The sequence below is a fragment of the Borostomias antarcticus genome, assembly GCF_949987555.1.
Source record: "Borostomias antarcticus genome assembly, chromosome: 17".
In the NCBI taxonomy this organism is placed as follows: domain Eukaryota; kingdom Metazoa; phylum Chordata; class Actinopteri; order Stomiiformes; family Stomiidae; genus Borostomias; species Borostomias antarcticus.
Genome location: NC_140250.1, coordinates 3,319,316 through 3,346,815, shown reverse-complemented (window position 1 = coordinate 3,346,815; position 27,500 = coordinate 3,319,316). Strand labels below are relative to the sequence as shown.

Sequence of the window (27,500 nt, the reverse complement as noted above, 5' to 3'; positions counted from 1 at the left end):
CCCCCAAGCTGCGTGGGTAGACTAGACTTTAATGTCATCTTATTTTTTACGCATAATGCTTGTTAAATGGGGATTGTATTCTAACCTGACATGAATTAAATGTAGCTACAATTGTTGTTTTGTCGTTTGTCTTTTATTCAGTCCATATGAGTCCAGTCCCAGGAGGAAGGGGGCGACTCTGATTCGCTTTGAAGAGCTCTGAATGTGTGTGTGTGAAAGAGAGGAGTGTGTGTGCGTTTGTGTGCGTATTTTCACAAGAGAGCGCGTGCGCTTTCTAAAGTTGGAAGAGCAATCTTGTTTTACATTTGAAGCGTGACGCAGTGCTCGGGGAATATCAGTCATATTTTTGGAGCTCTTCAGAGGGTTGGGAAACAAATCTGAATGGAAACACGAGACAATGCCGTGAGTCATCTTCCCCCGGGAGGATGTTGTTGCAAACTCAAGACGCAAGTAAACAACCTCTTACCGAATAGGCAAGTGTTAACACGGGGTTAAAAGAATAAAGTAGAGCGAGACGCACAAACAGAGGACAAGGTAAACTTATTCCATCTTAAACACATTGCTTATTTATTAATTGGAGCTACAGTTTAGAGACCATCGACCATCATCCCAGAATTCACCGCACCCACTTGTTATGCAACACCGAGCTGTTTTCAGGCCCCAAACAGTCCCTCTCAAAAGTGCACTTCAACAACTTAATGCAATTCATCAATAATTTATACACATCTCACATGGGTTCAATTCAGTTAACATTCCCGGTGAGTCTGGTAGGTGTTGTGGACAAGATACTGTAGGGGGGGGGTGATTAAAAATCATAATTACATCATTTAGAAGGGGGATAAAGAATGACTCTTGCAAGTATAAATGCGAATTTAAAATTAACTTATTCCAAACAGTGCATATCGTTACTGACTTTCCCATAATCACGATTATCTAAATATATAGATCAATATATATGTATATTGATATTGACTTTTTCCATGATAATCCTATAAATTAGTAAATTTTCTGCGAGGGAGTGTTGTGGTAATCAGGCCTTGTGGTAGACCTGGCTTCAACAGCTCAGGTACCTTTGAGGTGCGTTTAATCTGTTACACGGTTTTCACTTCGGTTGGTTTAAACTATTTCACCCTGGTCTTGCCCGGTATTACAGATACCTACAGTATGCGTTTGATGATCGTGTCAAGCAAGCAATAATCTATATCTCCAATAAGAACCTCTTTATCTATGTACATATCAATATTCAATATCATCTCTCTCACCCAAATATAATCAAAACCAACCCCATTCTGTTCCTGTCTTAGCTGCCTACTCAAGAATTGTAGACTTAATTAGTAAAATAATAACAATAATATATCAAAAAAGTGAACATCTAGGGAAGAAAATGTTAACATAAACATTAATAATAATATTAATTAATATCCTTAAATAAAAAACACCCTTCTTAACACCACCCTTCTTCATATAATCCAGTTCACAGAGGTCTGGGTGCATTTGATTTTACACATTTTACAGGATTGCTCTGAAGATCTGAGACTTCAGATTGGTTCCTAACATCCAGGAGTGGCATCAACACCATCTCAACCAGTCAGTTTTCAGTCTTTGTTAGTATCAACCTTGTTAATTAGTTAGTCAATGTTAAAAACCTAAAGCAGCAGCATGAAGAGGAATTATAAAACACTTGGATTTGGGACAGAGGCTCCGTTCCAAACCCGCCCCTATGCTGCCCTCCTATGCCCCAGAGTAGCTATATCAAGCATCTCAAAGTAGGAGTGCCTCAGGCCTCTGCCTCATCCAATAATTTAACTCAAACAGGCGCAACTGATCCTAGATCAGCACTCCTACTCTTAAGGCGCTCTATAAACACACAGACTTGGGAAGAACTTGATGGGCCTAAGCGGTGTGGTGGTGGTTCCAGCTTGCCCTCTGATTGGCTGGTTGTAAATCTGCCAATCTGCCTAGTCAAGTTTGTAAGGGGGTGGGGCTTAGGAGTGTGGTTTGGGGGCGGGGCCACAGAGACCACATGCGGGTCGGCGGCGGGCGGTTCGAGGCGTCCGCACCTCCTGACCGATCTACAAACCATAAGGGTTGGGTATTTATGATGACAGGTGATTGGTAGATCAGTCGGCCGACCCCAGGCGTATGTCGTACAACCTGCATGTTGGACTGCCGTGAACGTGCCATCTCTTACTGTGATGCCCATCTTCTGAACTACACGTGCCATTGGCAGACTGACTTACATTCAGATAATACAATGACCCCTAACCACACTACGGGATCCCCTAGTGGAGGTTTCAGCGAAGTTAGCGCGCTAGCTAACTTTACTTTTGTATTTTCGTGGTTAAAAGGAAAAGATATCCGATATAAATTGACCACTAGACATTCATCCCAATAACCAATATTCAAGTTTAGGTTTCTTGGTGTTTGTTAAAGTCAAATGTATAGACTAAAGTCAAGCATATAAAGTGGGTAACTTTTTAAATGTTAGCCACTAACTCAGCAATCCTGCACTTTGGAACAGCCTCCGGGTCTCCCTAACTGAATATCTACAAACTCACAGGGCTAGGAGAGTCTCTATTTTAACTCAAGAGAATGAGAGTAACTTTACCCCCAGAATGGCAGTGAAGTAATATACAAGAAAACACAATCACCACCCTCAACCCAACAACAACAAAATTCATGTTTTGGTTGAAATTTGTGCGTTCTAAAGTCAATAAAAGAAAAAAATCAAGATGGCCGCCTCTTAGGCTCTGGATGGGGGAGGGGGAGGGGGGGGATCACATAAACAACATACATTTGCTGTTGGCAGGTGTTGGTAACGTGACGGTTCGGGCTGTCATTGTTGACAGGACAGAAAGCGCGCTGCGCATGGTTTGAACAGGAGGCAAGAGACTGCGGTTTGCTGCGTCAGAAAATAGCATGTCACAACAACCCATATTCACTGGCTGGTCATAGCTGGTTAAATGAGCAGCGTAGATTGTGCCGAACATCCTGGAGATACCAGTCTGCTTTTATTTTAACACACCAACCTTCAGAATACCTTAGCTTAGTTTCTCTGCTGTGGCGCTGGAAACGGCATGACCTCATTCGTACGCGCCAGGAAACCAATAATGGCACCAAAACGGTGTCGCAACACCGTTAATGGCACAACAACACTCACTGCTGGCGATGGCGTTATGCTGAAAGCAGATGGCTAGCGATGTTGCTGTGTAACAGGAAAACTCAAACCAACAAAAACCAGAAGAGGAAGATGATGATGATGATGATGACGAGGAAGAGGAGATATTATGAACTCCCCCCGCTGCTGCATTGATGTCCTGTTATCCTGTTTTGACTGATCGGTTAGCTCGGCCATCGTTTGGCCTGGTCTGACTCTCTGATCCTGCTCCCCTGCGGTCTGCGCTCCAGTGCAAAGCCTGAATACTTGAAAAACGGGTGGTAAGGGGCGAAGCCTGTGTGTGTGTGTGTGTGTGTCAGTCAGACCAAGCCCCTCCCCCCCCCGTGCGGAGTGGGCGGTGGTCCCGTTTGGGTGCCTCGGATTGAGCGGGTTCAGTCCCTGGACTGGTAGAACAGGATGTAGCCAGACTCAGAGTTCTTAGAAATGTCCGACGTCAAGCCGTAGAACTCCTCAATCGCCTGGGCGTCGATTTTCTAGAGGAGAGGGAAAAGAGGTTAGAAAGAGAGGGAGAGAGCAACAGAGAGAGAGAGAGAGAGAGAAAATGGCATTAGATCCAGAAAAGGAGGGATAGAAATTCAAAGAAATTCAAAAGAAAAAGACGGGGATTTGAAATTGTTGTATTAACAATGTAGAAATTCGTGCCATCTGAGGTTAGAACCGTTCCAGTCACTGTTTCAGTCACCACCACGTCTCATTTCCACCCCAGAGAAGAGAGGGGGCATGAAGAGACGTAGAAAAGCAATATACCACCTCAGAAAGAGAGAGAGAGAGAGAGAGAGAGAGAGAGGAAGGAAGGAGAGGAATCCAACAAGCCAAACCTCAGACCGATGATAACTTTACCACCACCGCGGCAGCCAGACCAACGTTCGGAAAGTTCCAGACTCGGCCAGTTCCCGTCCGACAACCCACCAGATGTCAGACCGGGACGTCTTCCCGGTCATAGTGGAAAACGCAAGTCGGACCAAACGTCGTTGTTTAGACACTGACCCCGGATCAGTTCTGCGACTTACTCTCCAGTGGCTTAAATCCAGACGTGCTCCGAGAACACTGGTCTGAGATCAGTTCCGTTGTATTTCTCCCTAACGCTTCCAGTTCAGACCCTGATGAAGTAGATACGGCACAGGTCGCAAATACGGGTCAAACGGGGCACTCGGGGCGCGCTTGATTAAGATCCCCGAGATCGAGAACGACGGCGCAAAACAAACGTACCTACAATACGTTTCTACGTCCTGTTTGATCCGGGTCTATTATGGCGGTCTGGTACGGTAAGTATTAACAGGCGACTACTGAAGGGCCGGCTCACATCCCCAATAGTAGAAGCAGGCCTCTTAATGTCTCTACTGTACCCCCGCCAACCCCCCCCCCCCGCCAACCCCCCCCCCTCCCTTCAGCTGTGGCTAAGCTTGTGGCTAAGCGAGAGAGAGAGGGAGAGAGAGAGCCATGAGCTGCTGCTACCGTGCGGTTTCTCAACTCCCTCGCCGAGGGGGGGGAGGGGGGGGGGGTCCGAGCCGAAAGCCGGCACCCAGACGGCGGAGATCCACAGCACACTGCGTGCCGTTTTTTACGTACGGGAGAATGTGCACAGGAGAGAGAGAGAGAGGGGAGAGAGAGAGAGAGAGAGAGAGAGAGAGAGAGAATGAAAGGGAACGCATGTGAGAGAGAGTCGAATAAAAGTGAATGCGTGCGAGAGACAAAAAGGAGACTGAAAAATGAGCTTCCAAGTATCAGAAATGAAACAGACGCAGTTTCCTTACCTTAATCCTACTGTACAACTAATCTAAACCAGGTATCCTCTCTCTCTCTCTCCCTCTCTCTCTCTCTCTCTCCCTCCCTCTCTCTCTCTCTCTCTCTCCCTCTCTCCCTCTCTCTCCCTTTCCTCCATCCATCCCTCAATCCCTAATCTCTGACAGTATTCATAAAAATTCCACATCATTCCCAGGAAGCAACTCTAGGCCCTATTCCAGCCAGAATACTGGCAGAGATGGAGAAAGCTGTGTGTGTGTGTGTGCGTGCATGTTTGTGTGTGTGTGTGTGTGTGTGTATGGACGTTCCGGTCTAGTAAGTATTCCTGAAATACCTTGGTACTATAATTAACTATGTGGTCTGTCTATCATTAATATGTTTGACTATGTGGTCTAATCTTTCTACCACATAAATGAGCTAAGCTCAGCCTGACTGTCTGTCTCTCTGTCTGTCTGTCTGTCTGTCTGTCTGTCTGTCTCTCTGCCTGCCTGTCTCTCCGTCTGCCTGTCTCTCTGTCTGCCTGTCTCTCTGCCTGCCTGTCTCTCTGTCTGCCTGTCTCTCTGCCTGCCTGTCTCTCTGCCCGCCTGTCTCTCTGCCCGCCTGTCTCTCTGTCCGCCTGTCCGTCTGTCTCTCTGTCCGTCTGTCTCTCTGTCTGTCCTGTCCGTCTGCCTGTCTCTCTGTCTCTCTCTCTGCCTGTTGGCAGGGGTCCCAGACAGACCGTGACAGGGCCAGATTTTTAATTCATGTCCGTCTTGGCTCGTCTTAACATAAAATACACCAGCCAATAAAAATACTACTCAGAATAAGCCCCTCCCCCAGCGTTCCAGCTGACTAATATAGAACTGTTCTGCCTCCTCATCAGTGAGGACTGAACTCACTGAACTACTGAACTGAAACACTGAACTATTACCTCGCGCCAGCCTACTCTAGAATTATCTTTCCGGTGCTCAGCATTGACCAACATTAGTTGGGTGATACAGTTTTTTTTCTTCCCTCTGGAATATGTAGGGGTGGGACGTATGCCCACCTCCCTTGTTCTCTGTAAAGCGCATTGTGTTGCCTCTGGGTATGGAATGCGCTATACAAATAAAGCTTTGATTGATTGATCGATTGATTGATTAGTGTGTTCTATTGTCCGCCCAATAGTAGTAGCTAGCTAACTTGCAAACAATAGCCAAACCAAGCTGGCATTCAGACGGGACTTGCCAAATACAACATGTCCGCCATGTTCTGGGATGGGGGAGGGGGGCATATAATGGACTAAATGGCCAATTACAGATTGCTCCAATGGGAGGGATCAGAGCTAGCAGATAAGTTGATTGGATGGGCTAAGCTGGAGTGATAGCTGATGTACAGTATGTACAGTATTTAGTCGGTGTCCATAGTGCTCCAACGGGTATCAGAACTAGTCGTTAATGTGTTTAACTATGTAGTTTATCTGTCATTGTCTCCATGAATGCATTTCTGCTCTCTGCTTTCTGCAGGGTTGTTTCAGGTTGTTTGAGGACGTAAACAGAAGAGGAGAGAGAGAGAGAGAGAGAGAGAGAGAGAGAGATGACAGAGAGAGAGAGATGACAGAGAGAGAGAGATGACAGAGGAGAGAGAGAGAGAGAGAGAGAGATGACAGGGGAGGAGAGAGAGAGATGACAGAGAGAGAGAGATGACAGAGGAGGAGAGAGAGAGAGAGAGATGGCAGAGGAGGAGAGAGAGATGACAGAGGAGAGAGAGAGAGAGAGAGAGATGACAGAGGAGAGAGAGAGAGAGATGACAGGGGAGGAGAGAGAGAGATGACAGAGGAGGAGAGAGAGAGAGAGAGAGAGAGATGACAGGGGAGGAGAGAGAGAGAGATGACAGAGAGAGAGAGATGACAGAGGAGGAGAGAGAGAGAGATGACAGAGAGAGAGAGAGATGACAGAGGAGGAGAGAGAGAGAGAGAGATGACAGAGAGAGAGAGATGACAGAGGAGAGAGAGAGAGAGAGAGAGAGATGACAGGGGAGGAGAGAGAGAGAGATGACAGAGAGAGAGAGATGACAGAGGAGGAGAGAGAGAGAGAGAGATGGCAGAGGAGGAGAGAGAGAGATGACAGGGGAGGAGAGAGAGAGATGACAGAGGAGGAGAGAGAGAGAGAGAGATGACAGGGGAGGAAAGAGAGAGAGAGAGAGAGATGACAGGGGAGGAGAGAGAGAGATGACAGAGGAGGAGGAGAGAGAGAGATGACAGAGAGAGAGAGATGACAGAGGAGGAGAGAGAGAGAGAGAGAGAGATGACAGAGGAGAGAGAGAGAGAGAGAGATGACAGAGGAGAGAGAGAGAGAGAGAGATGACAGGGGAGGAGAGAGAGAGAGAGAGATGACAGAGGAGAGAGAGAGAGAGAGAGATGACAGAGGAGAGAGAGAGAGAGAGAGATGACAGGGGAGTAGAGAGAGATGACAGAGGAGGAGGAGAGAGAGAGAGAGAGAGAGAGAGAGAGAGAGAGAGAGAGAGAGATGACAGGGGAGGAGAGAGAGAGAGATGACAGGGGAGGAGAGAGAGAGAGGGATGACAGGGGAGGAGAGAGAGAGAGATGACAGAGGAGGAGAGAGAGAGAGAGATGACAGGGGAGGAGAGAGAGAGAGATGACAGAGGAGGAGAGAGAGAGAGATGACAGAGGAGGAGAGAGAGAGAGATGACAGGGGAGGAGAGAGAGAGAGCAAACCCGCGTCGCTCACCTCGACGATGTCGTCATCGAAGAGCAGCCAGAAGCCATGGCTCTTCACTATGGTGATGTAATGACCACGGTTAGGACCGCTGGGAGGGGGCGGAGAACAGAACAGATACATTACTGGCAGGAACACACACACACACACACACTCTCTCTCTCTCTCTCTCTCTCTCTCTCACACACACACACACACACACACACACACACACACACACACACACACGCACACACACACGCACGCACACACACACGCACGCACTCTCACACGCACTCTCACACGCACTCTCACACGCACTCTCACACGCACTCTCACACGCACTCTCACACACTCTCATCCTCTTACCTCCCACAATGCACCACCACGGCCACCAGGTCGTACATGCGGTCCGGGTTGGTGGCGTCCCCGGACGTGTTGAAGAGGCGGAGCTCCAGCGGGAAGACGACGCGATAGGACAGCTTGGTGTAGCGGTGGAGCTGGTCCATGTACTTGAACCTGAGAGAGGGGAGGGGAGGGGAGGGGAGAGAAGAGGGGAGGAGAGGGGGGGGGGGGGGGAGGAGGAGAGAAGAGGGGAGCGCAAAAGAAGAGAGGAGAGAAGAGGAGAAGAGAGGAGGGGGGGGAAGAGGGGGGAGGAAAGAAGATGAGGAGAGGGGAGAGGGGTGAGGAGAGGAGAGGAGAGGAGAGGAGAGGAGAGGAGAGGAGAGGAGAGGAGAGGAGAGGAGAGGAGAGGAGAGGAGAGGAGAGGAGAGGAGAGGAGAGGAGAGGAGAGGAGAGATCTCAGTTGCTTGCGTCAAACCCAACACGCGGCTATAAAGATATACTGTGTGATATACTGTGTGATATACGGTGTGATATACTGTGTGATATACGGTGTGATATACGGTGTGATATACGGTGTGATATACGGTGTGATATATGGTGTGATATACGGTGTGATATACAGTGTGATATATGGTGTGATATACTGTGTGATATATGGTGTGATATACTGTGTGATATACGGTGTGATATACGGTGTGATATACGGTGATATACTGTGTGATATACTGTGATATACTGTGATATACGGTGTGATATACTGTGATATATGGTGTGATATACTGTGATATACTGTGTGATATACTGTGATATACGGTGTGATATACGGTGTGTGATATACGGTGTGATATACGGTGATATACTGTGATATACTGTGTGATATACTGTGATATATGGTGTGATATACTGTGATATACTGTGATATACTGTGTGATATACGGTGTGATATACGGTGTGATATACGGTGTGATATATGGTGTGATATACTGTGTGATATACTGTGTGATATACTGTGATATACGGTGTGATATACGGTGTGATATACGGTGTGATATACGGTGTGATATACTGTGATATACTGTGATATACGGTGTGATATACGGTGTGATATACTGTGATATACGGTGTGATATACGGTGTGATACGGTGTGATATACGGTGCGATATACGGTGTGATATACTGTGATATACGGTGTGATACGGTGTGATATACGGTGCGATATACGGTGTGATATACTGTGATATACTGTGATATACTGTGTGATATACGGTGTGATATACTGTGATATACGGTGTGATATACTGTGATATACGGTGTGATATATGGTGTGATATACGGTGTGATATACGGTGTGATATATGTCACGGTGTGCTGCGCTGTGTCACACCTCTTGAGGTGGAGGGCCAGGATCATGGGGAGCTTCTTCACGCGCATCCTGGAGGAGGGGGGAGGAGGATAGGAAGGAAGAGCGTGAGGGGGGGGGGGGGCATGGGGCGCGTAGGACAGGGAGGAGAGAGGAGGAAGGACAGAGAGAGTAGTAGTTATGATTTAGGATTAGACGATTAGCAGGAAGACATTTCAACAGGATCTTAACCCCGAGGTTTCTCGTCCTCGGGGGCTGAGCTTGGACAGCGAGGCGCGTCTGGAGATGCAAGGCACCTCGGCTAACGCTCCAAAATGCCATTAGCGATAACCCCGGTGTGTGGCCTGTCTCTTTTGTGTGTGTGTGTGTGTGTGTGTGTGTGTGTGTGTGTGTGTGTGTGTGTGTGTACAGTAGCAGGCCTGTTCGTGAGTGTTTATGTCTGAGCACCCAATTCTGCCTCTGGCATCGTTTAGACCCCGCTCTCACTAATGTACTGCATCAAGAGCACTTAATTACAGACCTGAACAGTAGATAAACAGGGATGAGAGAGAGAGAGAGAGATTGATTGGTATGGGCAAAAAATAAAAAATAAAAATCAAACCTAAAAACACTCTATGAACCCGCATGAAAAAAGCTATATCTTCAATCTAATAATCTAACACTTTCCTTATTACTAAGGGAAAAAAGGTGTGAATATTTGTCATGGGAGAACTTGGGAGAAATACAGGAGAATTGTGACCCTCGGAGAAATCGGGAGAGGGCAATGAAAATGGGGAGTTTCTCGGGAAAATCGTTTGTGTTCGAGTGTGCTCTCGTCCAATCGCATCACCCCTAACATCCGAGACCCCGCCTCCCGTCTCAGTCATACCTTTTCTGGGCTTCCTGCTTGCTCCGACACTGCTCACAGTAGTACTTGTATTCACTACATAACGTCTCTGTGTTACTGAAGCCCCTGTGGGGAGAGAGAGAGAGAGAGAGAGAGAAGGGGAAAAGAGAGAGAGAGAGAGAGAGAGAGAGAGGGGGGGGGGGGGAGAGGGGGGCACAGGTGAGAATAGGGTGAATAGTGACAGATGGAAGTGTATGTAATGTCCTGTACTTGAGACTGTGAGTGTGTGTGTGTGTGTGTGTGTGTGTGTGTGTGTGTGTGTGTGTGTGTGTGTGTGTGTGTGTGCGCGACTGTACCTTAGACAGTGTGTGATGGAGGTGTTCTGTTCCACGTCCACAGACAGGTCGAGGAAGTCTTCGTCTTTACTGCTCACCTTCACACACACACACAAGACACACAGCAGAGCCCCAGTTACACTCAGCCCTATCCAAACCCTATAGGGCTCTAGGAAACTGGCCAGGGCTGGGGCTCCCATTCCGGCTCCTCTTCCTCACCAAGGCCTGGGTCGCACAGCGTCGCCTTGAAGACCAAGACGAGAACGAGAACGAGCTCCACGCCACACGAGCGTCTCATCAGCGTCTCCAGAAGTGATCAAGTTCACGCTTATCACAGTACTATTCGCAACCCTGGGCCTGCGCGTGCTGTAAACAGACCCTGACACTTATTTATGAAAATAATTGGTTCCTAAATAAAAACTTTTCCAATGCATTTATTTAGGGCTGCATCTTGGTCAGCTTTTTCTCAGGCCTACATTTCCAAATTAGGATGATCCGTATTCATTAGTAATTAACTTGTAGGCCTAATTCGTTATTCAGTATAAGTTGTTGTTGTTGTTGTTATTATTATTATTATTATTATTATTATTATTATATTAGGATATATTAGTCTTTTGATGTAGGCCTGCTAAACAGACCTCAAGTTGCGTCTACCCTGGACATCATATTCCATAACCTCATTCATTTTGTAAGGCCATCTATCGGAATAAAATCATGAGAGTTTTGATAGAATCGGAGAGCGCTTGCGTCATCTCGTTTCAGGTGGTAATCAGAGCCATCTTAAGTCAGTCTTTTTCTCGTCTTGACGTTCCGGTAAAATCAAACATGTTTAATAGTATCCGACTTTTTAGTCTTGGCTCATGCAAAGGACCCTGGACCCTGCATAGTCCCAGTCTAGACAGATCGATCAGTAACCTCGTCTGGAAGCCAGACTCACCCCCCCCCCCCCCCCCCCCCCAAAAAAAAGTAGTTTTCACCAAAGAGTGAAAGAGACTTGGGAGAGACTTCCAGCCGCCCAGTCTCGGTTAAAAAATATGTAGGAAAATCAGCATAAAGGTCTCCTTGATCTTAAATAAAAAGGAATAAAAACTACATAAGATTAAACCCGCCCCATGTTAGATAAACGGTTGTGATTGGCACGAACCAATCTGGGTTCGAATGGATTCCGTTAGAACGGTTGGATGTCCAGACTGATTTGCGGAGTGAAATCGAATGTGAGCTCGCTAGATCAGGCTGGCGACGCCAAGCTACCCGTGCACGGGGGACTGCGGGGGGGGGGGGGGGGACGACCCGGCGTGACCGGGAGCCCAAAACGCCCGGCGTGACCTCTTCCTTCACGACCGCCCCGGTACTCACGGCTTCGCAGTTGAGGCACCGCGTCTCGTTGGTCAGCGTCCCCTGGAAGATCTCGTGGACCCAGGTCTGCTGCGTCTTCTCGCCCTCCTCCCCCCCTTCTCCCCCGACGCTGCTCCCCCCCACTCCTCCTCCTCCCACCCCTCCTCCTCCTCCTCCGTTCTGGAGGAGCTTCCCGTTCTGCTGTCTCTCCTGGTTCTTCTCCTCCTGAAGGAGGTCGGCGATGGTGTTGAGGAGGTAGTTGAGGAACTCGTGGGCGTCCTGCTGCATGTAGTTGTCAAACAGCTCTGGAGGGGCGGAAGAAGGGATGAGAGGAGAGGGAGAGAAAGAGAGGGAGAGAGGTAGAGAGAAGTAGAGAGAGAGGTAGAGGGAGAGAGGGAGAAAGGGAAAGAGAGACAAAGAGGGGGAGAGAGGGAAAGAGTGGGAGAGAGAGATGAGAGAAAGAGGGAGAGAGAGAAGGAGAGAGAGGAAGAGAGAGGGGTTGTGAAATGAGAGAGAACAGAGGAGATGAAGGATGGAATGAGGAAAGATAACCAACATTTTTTAAATAATTGCTCTTGTCCTCTCATCCCCTCCCTCCCTCTCTCTACTCCTCTCTTTCCATCCCCCCATCTCACCATTCTCCTTTCTCAGGCGGGAGATGAACTTCTTGGGGGGGATGACGCCCACCTTCTTCTTCTGCGTGGCGATGCTGTTGAAGAGGTCGGCCAGGCAGGTGAGGAGGGACTCCTTCCTCCGGGGCTGCACCTTGTATCGAATCAAACCGACGCATCCACCTCATTCAACTTTCCATATATTTAAAACTTGTTGCACTTGTATTCGTACAGTCAATTTTAAGAAACATCACAGTAGTATTTCTTTAAAAAATTGAAAAATAAAAAAAACCTCAAAGGTGCTATTATTGTAATTTTAACACGAGTTACACAACACACTTTAGAAAGAGGATAGCTAAGCTCACACGAGTAGCACTCAAAAATAAGAGGAAATTGTTCACACGGCTAGGAGGCCAAATTACAACAGTGAAGCACCTTGTAGGCCAGGACCTTCTCTCTGAACGGACGGCAGAAATACAGAGCCTGCAGCACCGAGTTGCAGTAGCAGGTGTTACCAAACTGGAGGAGGAGGAGGAGGAGGAGGGGGGGTTGAGGGATGAGGGGGAGAGAGAGTAGAGACAGCAAGGAGGTGCGGATAGTCAAAACAAGTAGAAAAGTCTCATTATTCTTCTTTACGGGTCAACAAAGTCATTGATTGGTATACGTATGAAAAGCGAAGTAGGTGAGCGGAGTTGAGAAAACAGGGGTTTCCAATGACTGGCACTTACATTGACCAATCCAAAGTAGTGTTCATTGACGGGAAACTGTTCCGGTCCAATCTCCTTCTCCAAGGCTGAGGCATTGGCGCCCTGAGGGGGAGGGACAAGAGCACTGATAAAACACATGCACACACACACAGTCCCATATACACACACACACACACACAGTCCCATACACACACACACGCACACACAGTCCCATACACACACACACGCACACAGTCCCATACACACACACACACACACACACACACACAGTCCCATACACACACGCACGCACACAGTCCCATACACACACGCACGCACTCCCATACACACACACACACACACACACACACTCTATCCCACCCCATTAGACACCTGCCTTATCTTAGAAATAGAATATGTGCAAAAAATCTTTCACAATCATTATGCAATAGTGTTGTTATCACTGTGCTAGCTATATGACAATGTGACAACAGGAGTTCAACAACACCAATCTCTACACTTCAGCTGCGCCTGAAATCTCCGCCAGAAGCCGCCAACGCAAAACTTCGCTGAGAATGGAAACAGGATGAATGAACCGTGAAACACTGGAGAGAATCTTGGAGGGATCCTCCTCCTTGTGATGTATTTTGCTGAGGTGAGGAGGATCAGTGGTATATCTGGGTGAAATCTGCACACACACACACACACACAGCCGTCTGTGGTTATCACCAGTGTGGTATGTAGCATGGCTCAGCGTTAAGTCCCTGAAACAGCCTAGCCAGTAAATTTAAAAGGCTGAGGGAGAGAGAGGGAGGGAGAGAGAGAGAGAGAGAGAGAGAGCGATTTCTCCCTGACATCTGTCAAAGTATGCTGGGCTATTATTGACAGTGTTGTGGCTGGCTGGTGGCTATTGGATAGAGTAGGGATACATTACAGCCCTCTGAAGCATCGTGTAAAAAACATAAACAAAAAAAAGACGTCACTTATTTTTGACATGGGGGTTGTATTGCCATGCATGGATACGTCTCTCTGACAACGTAATGGCGTTTTAGAGGATTTGCCATGGGAAGGGAACTGGTATTTACATTTCTCATGTTCTAGAACCACCCACGTTCTGATTCTGGAATGAAAGCGAGCTGTTGCTGACTCACAGGCTGCGCTGTGTGTAGCTGATGTAAGATGAATGACCTTTAGCTACAATGAAGTTCAATCACACTGCCTTCTTCAAAACAATGATCTGGTCAATGATCTCAATGATAACGTCTCGCTAAACTGGGTGATCATTATCAGCATCAGTCTGACCTGAGCTTAGCTAACCACCTACCGGTGAGCTGGTATTAGCTAACCGTCCTATGATGTGACCTGGAGTAGTTAACTAACGTTATCATTGCATAATTGACGAACTAAGTGTCTGACACTTAAAATTATCGGATTAATACGCTCTGATTAAAAAGTACGAGTGCCGACTACGTATTATGGATTGCTACTAACTAAACAGCATTAGTGGTTATATGGGCTATCGTTAGCCGTTACCCAACTATCAGGAAGGGTAACATTGGGTTAGCTAAGAGCTAATCTTGCTAACCTTGTTGAGCTTCCCCGTGTCTGAAAAACATAACCCGATTGAGGACCATCCAGGCCGATATTGCTCTGATCTTAAAAAAAGAAACGGTGTCATTACGTTCACACAGTGACTTTCTAACCATTCAACAACAAATATATCTGGGAAGGGGCAAACGAGCTAGCTGACCTAGCAAGCTAACCGGACAACTTTCTGGAAACCCCATGTCATGTCCTACGATTGGGGCCAGCTAGTAGCTAAGCATGCTAACGTTAGCTAGCTGAACGCAGTGGACGGACCATCGCAAGCGGATCGTGGACCAAAACGACACCTACCATCGTACAAATCGAGGCGATCTTTCGGACTGTCATCAGTATTTCCATCCGTCTTCCGCCATATTGGACCGAACTCCAATTTTAAAATGTTGACAGCCGCTGCGGCTGGAGTTCCGGGGGAACCTTTCGCCTGTCCGGCTCGTAGGGGAGTGTCGCCGAGGTACGAGGGTCCTATACTATTTAATACCCGTTTCGTATCACAGGGTGTGCCGGGAAGGCGGAGTCTGCTTTTGCTGTTGTGCACAAGGCGATGGCCGATGTTATAAACCAACTGCCAGTGCGTCCCGTAATACAAATCGAGATAAACAAGGCGAACCGCCTCCTATAGGCTGGTTTCAGGGCTCGGCCGTGCACCGGGACGGGAACGAGGCTCTTCGTCAGCACGACCGGGGATTAAAACGCAGGCGCATACTGTGCAGATGGTTATTACAGTCATTCAAAGATTGCTGTATTCATCTGTCTGAGACCGTGCCACAAGGCTATGAGTCATAAAGGCAATATTGATAGTTGCATATGACTTACTTGGCCTAATTTGTAGAAACAGTTAGCTATATGTGATGGGGAAAACAGAGCCTATCGCATCAAATGAACGGCACATTTTCTCTAACCAAATCAACGAGAGAATCATCAAAATATTTATTAGAATTTCATGTAGGTCAGTGAAGGCTGTTGGGTGTGTGTGTGCTTTGTCAGCCCTTGCTGGGCAGGCAGCCCAGTGGCCTAATTCACGCCCCTTTATCATCACTCTCTCCGCGGCTCTTCTGGCTCCCCTCTCTCCTCTCCTCTCCTCCAAAGTGCGGTCTGTCTTAAGAAGTGGCGGGATGCCGTATGAAACCTCTCCTGGCCGCTGGAGTCTCCGGGACTCTGGAATTTTAATGACAAATTAACGGATCGTCGCCAGGATCAAACTCATCGTATGAGGCCACTGAGACGTGCCACAAATGGACTAGACTAAACTCCAGATAATTGTTGCGCACCCCGACCGAGTTGACCCATCGGTGCTTAGCCCAGACAAAGGGCAGTGCGGGATTGTTTCGGATTTACTGGCCAGTTATCATTTCGGTTATCATGGGCGAGACACTCAACGGAATATTCTAACACTTGGGGGACGCAGAGGAAAGGACGCGGCGCGTTCCCAGACCAAGCTGATAGGGACTGCTAAATGCTTCTTCTTGCCGACCAACCTAGAACAATGAATAGTGGTTCTAGCAACTTTCTGCTAGTTCCAATACCGGAGTATCCCGTACTAGACTGCGTGCCAAATAAAAACGTAAAAATTGTGGTTCTTGGAGCCAGCAACGTCGGGAAAACAGGTAGGCTGTAGCCATAGGCTAGAGAAACTTTGAGACTTAGGTGCACGCATGAACAATTTCACACGGTGAGTTAAAGCAGTCAAACGGTGGTTGCAGAAACGAATAGATATCGAGCCCAATTGTCAAGATTATGCAAATCAATCATTCTAAATCATTCTATAAAGCTAATTTATCTTGGGGTCGTATAGGCTACCATAAACTCACACATGGAGAGGATTCGCCCGCACCTCTTTACTCTGTACTCATCATTATACTAAGGATGGATATTCATATTTTAATCAATCTTCTGAGCAGTTTGTTGTGTCTGGATGTCTATGCTCAAATAGCCTGAGTGTATGTAGTCAATCATCTCACCAGCAGGGGGCGACTCACAGGCGCATTCCCAGATAGCTGAGGTGCATGGCCTCTGGATCTGGATATCGCAGCCTACTCTCTGTAGCTCAGCTACCTAGGAACAGGCTGCTATGACAACCATGAGCACATGAAAAGCATCTAAATTAGCTCGTTTCGAGTGTGCTTTGCCTGTATCTAGTGCTGGTCCCTCCTTATTGGGGCCCAGGCATCAGCCATTAAACCTCTGGAGCTTCTCCAGAAAGGCGAAGCTCGCCTGGTGTTCAACCACCCCAAGTTCTCCCACACAACTTCCCTTCTCCGTTCCCTGCAGCAGCTCGCATCTGGTTTAAAACTCTGGTAGGGTTGGGGCAAAGAAAGGAACACCTCCCTCCTGCCAACCACTACACTCTGCTACCTCGGGGTGATTGGCTGCCCTGTCATCCCGAGGCCCCTGTGGTCGATAGACAGTCACAGCTCTTTTCTTTCCCGGCCCCGCAGTGGTGGAATGAACTGCCCACTGACGTCAGCACAGCAGAGTCGATGCCCATCTTTTGCCGCAGGCTCAAAACTCCGCCGCAGGCTCAAAAACTCATTTATTTATTTATATTTTGCAACTCCTAAAGCTACTTTAGCTTTAGCACTAGATTATGTTCTTGGTCACTTGTTTAGAGGGGAGATGCATTTGTGAGTTCTGGCGAGCAGTAGTACACTACCTACGATAAATGCAATTATTGTAAGTCGCTGGATAAAAGTGTGTTAAATGACTGTAATGTAATGGTTCTCATTCAGGGCTTTATTTCCTCACAGCTTTGATTGTCAGGTTCCTCACCAAGAGGTTCATCGGGGACTATGAAGCAAACACAGGTGACTTTTTCCATCTTGATATCTAAAAGCGTTAGATAAGATATAACTCGATATAATCTCATTAGTGTGCACTTAATATCATCATATCCAGCTCCACAGTCAACTTTTAACTTAATGTTTATAACAGCGTTATTACATGTATTAGAGCATCATATTGTATGTCTCTCCCCTCAGGTGCTCTCTATTCCAGGAAGATCAACCTAGACGGGGAGCAGGTCTCCCTGCAGGTCCAAGACACACCCTGCGTCGCCCTGCAGGTAGGCCGCACCGCACCGTAAAACAAACAGACCCCACTCGAGGGTCTGTTCTAGGAACTCCACGTCTGTGATCTGGGTCTCTTAGCCTATCTCTCTCTCTCCCGATCGTTTCCTTCCGATCTTCGCCGGACTCATTATCGTGGCAGTGCCTGGCCGGGGGGTGGGGGGGAGTGGGTAGTTATCTCGTAGCTTTGAGAAGGTCTCATGTATATAAACAAACCTTGGCTAAAGACCAAGAGAGTGTGCGGTCTGGCACGTACCCTCATCCACAATGCCCCTGTGGTATGTGTGTGAGGAAACGTCTGTGACATCACTTCCTCTCGTCCAAACCAGACCATTGGCAGGAAGCAAAAACATTGCCTGATTGTTTAGCGCTTTTTTGAGGATTTAAAAAATAAATAAATGTCAGCGGCTGTAGCCAAAGAAAGTTGTTTAAGCCCAAGTAACTTTCTCTCTCCTCTCTCCCCCTCTCTCCCTCGTCCCCCTGCCCTCCAGGACGATGCGGAGGGTCTATATTGTCAGGAGCAGATCAACAGGTCTATTTACTGGGCGGATGGATACATCCTGGTGTTCTCTATCACAGACCACAGCAGCTACCGTACCATCCAGCCTCTTTACCAGCACGTCAGACGCATACACCCCTCAGGAAACATCCCCATCATCCTGGTGGGTCCCCCGTGTGTGTGTGTGTGAGTGTGTGTGTGTGAATGGATTAGTGAGTGGATGGATGAATGGATGAATGTATTAATCTCTGACTCCACACCCCACCCCCTCAGGTGGGCAACAAGTCCGACCTCCTCCGCGCCCGCCAGGTCCCGGCCAACGAGGGAGAGGCCCTCGCCGCCTCCCTGGGCGGGGTCTACTTCGAGGCGTCGGCCCGGGAGAACCACGAGGGCGTGCACGGCGCCTTCCTGCACCTCTGCCAGGACGTGAGCCGGGCGCTGGGCGGGGCCAACGGCGAGAAGAGGAGGGGCGGGCTCCACCTGGCGCGCCCCAAGTCGCCCAACATGCAGGAGCTGAAGAGAAGGTTCCGGCAGGTCCTCTCCTCCAAGGGGAAGTCGTCCACCGCCCTGTGATGACGAAGATGATGATGATGATGAGGAGTTTCTGAAAGTTTTGCAACACGGCGTTGGACACTGTTTGGAGTTTGAGGAACACTCGGGACGTGATGTCATAGTTGGACTAAAGAGCGGATCGCTTGATAAATCGTTCTGTGTTCCGTTTCTGTGGAGTATTATGGAACGGAGCTAAAACAAACAAATGAAAATAAACCGTTCTTCAGGAGTGGAACAAGCAAGCTGATAGGAGTTTGTGATTCAGTGGCAGTTGTGATGTCACTGTCCCGCCTGGCGAACCGACCAATAGCGACTCAGCATGCTGAAATAAAGATTGCGCTGCGTAGAGATGCTTTGATTGGTAGGTCTGACAGACCAATCTGTAGGCCTCACCGAGATTACCTATCCCACCTCAGCAATCCAGCAATCCTCGTTGTTTGAACACATTTGAATACATGAAAGAATGCCCCCCAAAAAAGGCATTGTACCTAGAATACTGTGCGTGCAATGAAGGATCGCTAACTGTAACTGCAGGCGATGGGGCTAATCAGATTTCATTGCTAAACCAACCCAGCTTGTCATCAATCCATCCACAGCCAACCTGCCTCCCCTCAACAAAAGCCCCCGACCGCAGATCCGGGATCAGATTTCCCTACCCCCAGCCCTAACCCAAACCATCGCGGGGGAAATAGCTCAACTGACCACAGAACGGTGCTTAGGGGAAATGCGATTCCACAGTAAAGAGCTCAGGTTCCCAGCCACTCGAACCAGGAAGCGAGGGAACGATCACTATTGGAAATCTCCACTGACGTGATTTGCGTTGTGGAGGACAAGCTGCCTTCTGGGAAGCTGGTTCTATTTGGAGGATTTCAGTGCAGTACTCTCTCCTCTCTCACGAGGACGGATTTGGGTTTGACCTCTGACCTCTCTCTGGGAAAGAGCCCTGAATGCTGTGTGTGTGTGGGTTGAAGTTAGTCCTCGACCTAGACTCTGACTCTGATCTTTGGGATCTCCTCATACTTTTGGTTATGTCTGGTGTAGTACATACAGTACTGGTCCTTGATCTGCATACCCAGAGCCTGTATGATACTATGCTCTGTGTGTGTGTGGAGGTGGGGGGGGGGGTGGGTGTGTGTGTGTGTGGGTGGACTGTTGACTAGGAGTTCTCATGGCCTCTCACCTCTTTCTGCTGTGTCAGACTTTTTTAACTCACACCAGAGGTTAGGGACCTCCCCACTCACAATCCTCTGGGATGTACTCACACACACACGCACACACACACACATACATACGCACGCACGCACGCACACACACACACACACACACACACACACACACACACACACACACACACACACACATAAACAAACATTCACACAAGGATCCATGTGTAACAAAAAAAAACACACATACACACACACACACACACTCACACGCTCGCCTGCAGACAGATCTCTGATAACGACAAATTCCTCTGGCATCTGGAATGTCTCTCTCTGTGACCCCACCCCCACCTTCCCAATATGCTCCCCGACCCCTGACCCTTGACCTTTAACCTAGAAAACCAGCAGAGCTCCACTTGGGTCAGTAGGAGGAGGTTCATCTCATAATGTGTATGTGTGTGTGAGTGTGCATGTGTGTCGGGACTGTGTGGCAGTGCTGATGTAGTCGTTTGAAAAATGCCAATTAAAACCACTTGAACTTCAGTTGGAACTGGCCTGTGTTCTTAAAGCTGTTTTAATTTTAATTTCCTCCTTTTCCTGTTCCACTATCCTAACTCCCACTTATTGTGCACGCGCACACACACACACACACACACACACACATACACACACACACACACAAGCACTCTCTATCACACACTCAATCTCTCTCACACACACAAAGTCACACACACACACACACACACAATCTTTCTCTCACACACACAAACAGACATGCACATACACACACACACACACTCAATCTCTCACACACACACAAAGTCACACACACACACACACACACAATCTTTCTCTCACACACACAAACAGACATGCACACACACACACACACACACACCGCAGGCCAGTTAAAAACCCTTTTCCTGTGTGCCACTGCCAGGAGCCCCTTGATTCCAGTGAACCAATCAGGACCGGCAGTCTGAAACACTCTCTCCACTTTCCAGTGCATTTCCTACAGTATGTGTTCCTATGAGTCTGTGCATGGGTTCTTACTGTAAGACAAAGAACAGCAGACAAGGAGCTATACTGACCTCCGAGGACGTCCGCGTGAGTTATGATGTTTATGCATACGTTAAGAACAGGCAAGCAGACAGTAGCCAGATAGCCAACCACCACAGAAGAAGTCAGATCCGAACAGTAGCTGGATACGGTGATCCACCACAGAAGAAGTCACGTTCAAGCAGTAGCTAGACAGACCACCACAGACGAAGAAGAGCTCTGACGTTTGGGCTTGGCTTCTAGAAGCTGCATGACAACTGAGGGCCTGGCCAGTGAGCTGAGTCCATATCCAGGGGCGCAGCAGGGACAGATTTGTCATGGCTATATCCCAGAGTACTAACTGTTCCTCTCACTAATATTAGTTTTGGTTGGCTAGCACAGACTAGCACGCTGTGTGTGCGTGTATGTATCTGTGAGAGAGAGATAGAGAGAGACAGAGTGCGTGTGTGTGTGTGTGAGTGAGAGAAAGTGTGTGTTTGTAGAAGAGAGAAATGATGTGCGTGTGTGTGTTTGGGAGAGAGAAGTACCAAGGTCCCCACATTGCCTGTACAAATACAAATAAACAAATACACACACACACAAAACACATCTTTTCTACACTGTCCAAGGACAGTGTGTTACAGAAACGTCCTACCCCACCCATTCGCTCTCTCTCTCTCACACACACACACGCACACACACACTGCCCCTGGCCCTCGTAAAAAACAGAAGCATATGGAAGCCATTCATTTCTTCAGGTACAATGAAAAAAGATCCAAAGCAGGAGATGAAAAGAAGACGGTTCTCCTACACCCGGCCCAGAAAGTCTGTGTGTGTCCCAAGGTGTGTGTGTGTGTGTGTTCGCGTGAGAACGTGTGCGCCTGTGAGGAATACCCAGGGGAACGGAGTGTGCCACATGTGAACGTTCCATCTACGGCGTTCTCCATCTCCCTCTCGGAGTTGAACGGTTATGGCTGCTGACATTGGCGCACGGAGACATTCTTGTTTGTTGCGGAATCCAAATCGCGGGAAACAAGGTTCAAGGTTCAAGTTTATTTGTCTCCCGACGGAGAAACTGACGTGTGACCGACCCGGGACTTTCCGTCCGGCGGCGGGGCGGGGCAGGGGGCGGGGCTTAAGTATCAGAGCATGGCCGCGCGTACGCGACGCTAAAGTATGGCTTGACGCGAGGCCTCGTCGAAAAAAAGGTGACCTCGTTGATGTAACGGACGCCAGGATGACGAACGGCCCTGTCCCGTGCGTGCGTGCGTGAACGGCGGAGACGACGCCTCTCTCTCCCTCTCTCTTCCCTAATAAGCAGATGTGGATGCGTCCCGCCCTCCCCCGTCGCCGTCCTCCGCCCCTCTCTCGCTCCGACACCCCTCTCGGCTCTCCCGTGTCCCCCGCGTCCCGGCGCCGCCGTAACCGATGAGGTCACTCCGCTCCTCGAAAACGAACGACTTTCCATCCCCCTGAGTGATCATCAAGGGCTTAAGCCAACGCCCGGCCTCTGGGTTGAAAGAGAACGAGGGAGAGAGAGAGGGAGAGAGAGAGAGAGGGAGAGGGAGGGAGAGAGAGAGGGAGAGAGAGGGAGGGAGGGAGGGAGAGAGAGAGAGACACTTGAACATAGCTAAACATAGTTCGACATATCTTGAACATGGCTTGAACACAGCTAAACATAGCTTGGGAGGTCGGGCTTGAGCCTTGACCTCCCACGGTGTCTTCCAGCCTCGCAACTCTGCAACTGAGGAGAAGAACTGTCCGGCGTCGTCCGGCGGTCGGAGAGGATGAGGTTCGAGAAGCCATCTGCTTTTCCGGCATGCGTGCGTGTGTGTCTCTCTCTCTTCCTGCCTGCGTGGAAATACGTGTGACTGATCTGGGGGGAATGGACGCAGGACCGACCGGCTACGGACTCGCCCGGTGGACGCAGGACCGACCGGCTACGGACTCGCCCGGTGGACGCAGAACAGACCTGCTACGGACTCGCCCGGTGGACGCAGAACAGACCTGCTACGGACTCGCCCGGTGGACGCAGAACAGACCTGCTACGGACTCGCCCGGTGGACGCAGAACAGACCAGCTACGGACTCGCCCGGTGGACGCAGGACAGACCAGCTACGGACTCGCCCGGTGGACGCAGGACAGACCTGCTACGGACTCGCCCGGTGGACGCAGAACAGACCAGCTACGGACTCGGAACAAACCAGCTACGGACTCGCCCGGTGGACGCAGAACAGACCAGCTACGGACTCGCCCGGTGGACGCAGAACAGACCAGCTACGGACTCGCCCGGTGGACGCAGGACAGACCAGCTACGGACTCGCCCGGTGGACGCAGAACAGCTGTCTGTCGCCGTGCTCAGGGAGGGAGGAGGCGTCAGCGCCTGAGAGGAGAGACAGAGGGAGGAGGAGAGGAAGAGGGAGGGAGGGAATGAGTAAGGAGGGGGGAGGGAGAGATAGAGGGTGGGGGAGAGTGAGGGAGGGAGGGAGGAGGGCAGAGACAGAGGGATGAAACGTCAACACCTCATCTCTGTTATCAAGAGAGACAGGAAGTGGAGTTCAGACAGGGAGAACATACAAGAGCCCAACTTCCCTTGGGAGAAAAGAGAGGAGGGGGAGAGAGAGGGGGGGTGGGGAGAGAGAGAAGATTGAGGGAGTAAGGAGAGGGAGTTTCTAACAAAACCCTCATACTACCTACTACTACACTACTACACTACTAATCAAGTGACCAGTTTCTCTTCTATTCAAGCGGTGTTACGTTATCCATGTTACATTATCAATGTTACTTACTGGACCAGCTTGGTCCAGTCAGGCCCTATTCTGGCTGTTTGTGTTGGCTGGGACCTGGAGTTGGAGAGAGAGAGAGAGAGAGAGAGAGAGAGAGAGAGAGAGAGAGAGAGAGAGAGAACACACACACAAGCGAAACTGATGATCAACGTTAACAGGGTAGAGTTCTGCCAAACCCATAACACGCTGACGTTGTTTCCCCCACAGATCACTCGTAGCGTTAAAACACAGATATTGTGCAAAGGCTATAAACTGCCTGTCACGCACAGACGGCTCCAGGATGGGAGAATGAGCGCCAGCGTAATCAGTAATCTGTTATTTATCATTCTGCTCTGAGTTCCAGAGTTACACTCTATGCTCCGGAGATTTCCGCGGGAAGGAGTATTTGATAGCAGGGTAGACTACACTATATCTGCTCACGAGTAAGTCTGGCTGAAGCTCCAGTCGTGTACCACCCCCTAGTGGCTATGATGAAGTTCCAACGTGGACGGAGAAGAGAACTGGGCCTAGGACGCCCAGCGTTTAGGGGGTAGGTAACCACATTCTACCTCTGTAAAGGGCGGGATTCGAACCCTTTACCATCCGCATAGGAATACTAACAACGCCATTAGACCATAGAGGAATTCCCGGTCATTAACGAGTGCTAGCTTCTCAAGCAACGTGCAGCGCTGCTCTGCTACACCTCCTACAGTCAGACCACCAACCGCGCCGCACGCATTCCTCAAACCCATCTGTTCCAGGGAGAAAGAGAGAGAGACACAGAGGGAGAGAGGGAAAAAGTTGTAAAAGTGTAAATGTAAATCAAATCTGTCAGAAGACAGGGGAATCCATAATGGAATGTTGGGTTGATGAGAGTTCCAACCGCAGGCCGTCTGCCTGTCATCCGCCTGTTGGTTCTAGAACGTTCCAGCAGGAGAAACGAGCTGTCAGTTAGAGGGAATATGACTAATTAGGCCTATGCTATTTTGTGGAGCATAGCCTATAGGACTAGAAGACGGAGACATCTGCTTTTGTCTTTAATAACCAGTGGAAGACTGTCAAAGAAAGCACACGTTGAATTCTTTACAATATTAAAATGCATATTTTTGTTTGTCTTTATTTGACTGTCAACCTGTTGCGATAGTGGCAGATTTTCACTGTGGCTCTGTGGTGTAGCCTACAATGAAATGAAGCTGGAATTGCGGAGTGTCATCTACAACTGTACTGATTGGATTTGATTTAATCTGCGGGTACAGGCTTTCCTTATGAGAGGATGTTCAGTGGATTATGATGAGTGCGTGCTCTCACCTGTAGAATATGGCGCACGAGCACCCTACCTGGAGCCCTCGCGCTCTCTATTGTCTCTTTACATAGTTTTGTAGCCTACTTTACTAGAAACGGTATATTACGGAACTTACCTTTTTGTTATACTAGCCCATATAAAGGTTTAGCTATGTGAAATGTTGACGGTTGCCGCTGGATTTCTCGACGCGATATGTGATGAGGACGGCGCTCAAACTTACGATTTCTGTGGCATTTTGGGACGTGGCCTTCATGTCATCCTGGTATGGTAGGGCAACTCACCGTAAGTTTATCGTCCAACAGGCGTTTATTTTACCTGTAGAGCAATTTTGTGGACGTCTCTGGACGAGATAAATTTCATGTTGGTTTAGTTACACCAAGTAGGCCAGGCCTAAACATTTAGACAATTTGCTAATTATTTTGTTAGAAGCCTATTCATTTATAATATATCTCTGTCATCAATTGGCTGACTTTGAAACATTCTAGGCCGCGTGCACACCAAAGACATATTACTGAACACACCACAGACATATTACTGAACGGACCTACCAGGCCCAGGGGCCCCAAGAGCTCAGGGGGCCCTTTCTTGTGGCTTAGTCATTCATGTCAATAACAAGTCCCAAAAAAAGAAACTATCATGACACTTTTTAAATGAGTGTTTATCTGTAGTACTTGAGAGGGGCTGAGTACTCAATGCAATATGGGGCCTTCAACTGTTTTGGGCCCATACTGTAGTTGAGAAATCCAATAAGCAAGTCCTCCTCACTAGGTCCCTCGAGTCAGAACCGAGCTGGGTGAAGCTGCTTTTATTGTGAGATTTCTATAATTATCTTCAAATTGGATTTGGATGCCGTCTCATTGGGCAAATTCAAAAAGGCGATAAATTAAATGGGTGGGGGGGGCCCTTTACGTGTCTGTGCCCAGGGGCCCATCATTTCATAATCCGTCTATGGTGCACACACACACAGAATCAGGCGTGTTCTGAATGGGGATTATGATTATAAACTGTTCCAAGTGCAGCGGGGTCACATTCATATAATCCTGTTGTAGTTTAAGAAAGTAGTACAACCTTGTATTACCTGCAGATTCCCTGATAGGGGTGCGGAAGTATGTTTCATCAAGAGTTAAGCCCTGAAAAAAATACAGTACCTTTACCACCCAACATACACTTGGACTAGCCTGTTCATTTCTTTAACCCTTCCTCTCTTCTCTCCACCTCTCTCTCTTTCCTGTCCTCCTCCCTCTCTCCAGGGATTTTGGGGAACCTTGAGGAACCTGTGAGTGCCGGAACGCGCGCGTGCGCTTAGCGTGTGCATACCGTGTGAGATGCGCCGACCGCCCAGTGCCTGTCGCGCCACATCTCAAAAATGGACCAATCGCCATCACGCCCATCCCGACCCTCACCCCTCCTCCTCTTCCTCCCTCCTTCCTCTCCTCCCCTCTCCCTCTCTCCATTTCTCCCTCCGCCTCTCCCTCCGTCTCTGGCCCCTCCTCTTCCTGCTCCTCGCCCCGCCCCCTCCCGCGGCGGCCGGCGTGTTCCGGGTCGGGGTGGTCGGCCCGTGGTCATGTGACCCGCTGTTCGCCAAGGCGCTGCCCGCCGCCGCGGCCCGGCTGGCTGTCGGCCGGCTCAACGCCGACCCCGCCTTCGCGCGGACGTCCACCTTCGACTACGTCGTCCTGGACGAGGCATGCAACACGTCCCGGGCGCTGGCCGGGTTCCTGGGGTTCTACACCAAGGCCACGGGCTTCGTCGGACTGGCCAACCCCGGGTACTGCGAAGGCGCGTCGCTGCTGGGCCAGGGCTGGAACAAGGTAGGGGCAACATTGGTGGTGGCTGGAACTAGCCTCTGGAAGTTAGGGCTAGGGTCGACGTTGGTGGTGACTGGAGCTAGCCTCTGGAAGTTAGGGCTAGGGTCGACATCGGGGATGGGTGGAGCTAGCCTCTGGAAGTCAGAGGGAGGTCACATGGTGGGTATGGAGATGGAATGAGGTGAGGGAGGATGACCAGCCAACCCCGGGGGAACAAGCACTTCCCGCTTTAAAGACGTTTCGCCGGCGAACTATCAAATAAACGCCATTCTTCTACCGAACCTGCAGCGGCTGTTCTCTCCCCCACCCCCCGTCCTCTCTCGCCCCTCTCCTAGGCGCTGTTCTCCTGGGCGTGCGAGGGCCACGAGCTGGACGAGGTCCGCAGCCACCCGACCTTCGCCCGCTCCATGCCCCGCCCCGCCCGCGCGCTGCTCAGCCTCATGCGGTACTTCCACTGGGCGCACGTCGCCGTCGTCGCCTCTGCTGAGGACAGCTGGGTGGAGACGGCCATCAAGGTCGGCCATTTAAACCGGACTAGGTTTTTTTTACGTCGCATTTTTTAGCTGAGAATGCTTAGAATGCTTTCTGTCTGAGTCTGGGATTAAGTTGA

The 27,500-nt window shown here is 49.3% G+C and overlaps 3 protein-coding genes across 3 annotated transcripts in view; 2 read left to right on the top strand and 1 right to left on the bottom strand.

Moving 5' to 3' along the window:
* Positions 1-569: 569 nt before the first annotated feature.
* On the bottom strand, positions 570-15,130 carry usp12b (ubiquitin specific peptidase 12b). Its single transcript, XM_084452191.1, has 11 exons — positions 14,992-15,130; positions 13,138-13,218; positions 12,845-12,928; positions 12,434-12,563; positions 11,820-12,103; positions 10,485-10,561; positions 10,171-10,254; positions 9,327-9,374; positions 7,966-8,115; positions 7,630-7,708; positions 570-3,651 (listed from the first exon to the last, which is right to left on the bottom strand). The coding sequence occupies exons 1-11, from the start codon at positions 15,037-15,039 to the stop codon at positions 3,550-3,552; spliced, it is 1,167 nt and encodes a 388-aa protein (XP_084308317.1). The 5' UTR covers positions 15,040-15,130; the 3' UTR covers positions 570-3,549.
* Positions 15,131-16,153: 1,023 nt separating this feature from the next.
* rasl11a (RAS-like, family 11, member A) lies at positions 16,154-18,834 on the top strand (the record flags this gene model as incomplete). Its single annotated transcript, XM_084451704.1, has 5 exons — positions 16,154-16,304; positions 17,445-17,501; positions 17,676-17,758; positions 18,254-18,424; positions 18,535-18,834. The coding sequence occupies 5 exons, from the start codon at positions 16,154-16,156 to the stop codon at positions 18,832-18,834; spliced, it is 762 nt and encodes a 253-aa protein (XP_084307830.1).
* A 4,065-nt stretch (positions 18,835-22,899) lies between these two features.
* gc2 (guanylyl cyclase 2) overlaps positions 22,900-27,500 on the top strand; it is a gene marked incomplete at both ends in the record, with an annotated part of 13,972 nt that continues 9,371 nt past the window's right edge. Inside the window, 3 exons of the mRNA XM_084451616.1 lie at positions 22,900-23,341; positions 26,574-26,893; positions 27,226-27,405. Coding sequence (XP_084307742.1) covers positions 22,900-23,341; positions 26,574-26,893; positions 27,226-27,405 — 942 coding nt within the window. The remainder of the gene's footprint in view (positions 23,342-26,573; positions 26,894-27,225; positions 27,406-27,500) is intronic.

Excerpts from the sequence above, each read along its gene's own strand:
- usp12b (XM_084452191.1), bottom strand. The coding sequence starts at position 15,039 with ATGGAAATACTGATGACAGTCCGAAAGATCGCCTCGATTTGTACGATG. Across the intron at positions 12,929-13,137 it reads ACTACTTTGGATTGGTCAAT|TTTGGTAACACCTGCTACTG; the intron begins GTAAGTGCCAGT and ends CTCCTCCTCCAG. Across the intron at positions 7,709-7,965 it reads GTGGTGGTGCATTGTGGGAG|CGGTCCTAACCGTGGTCATT; the intron begins GTAAGAGGATGA and ends GCCCCCTCCCAG.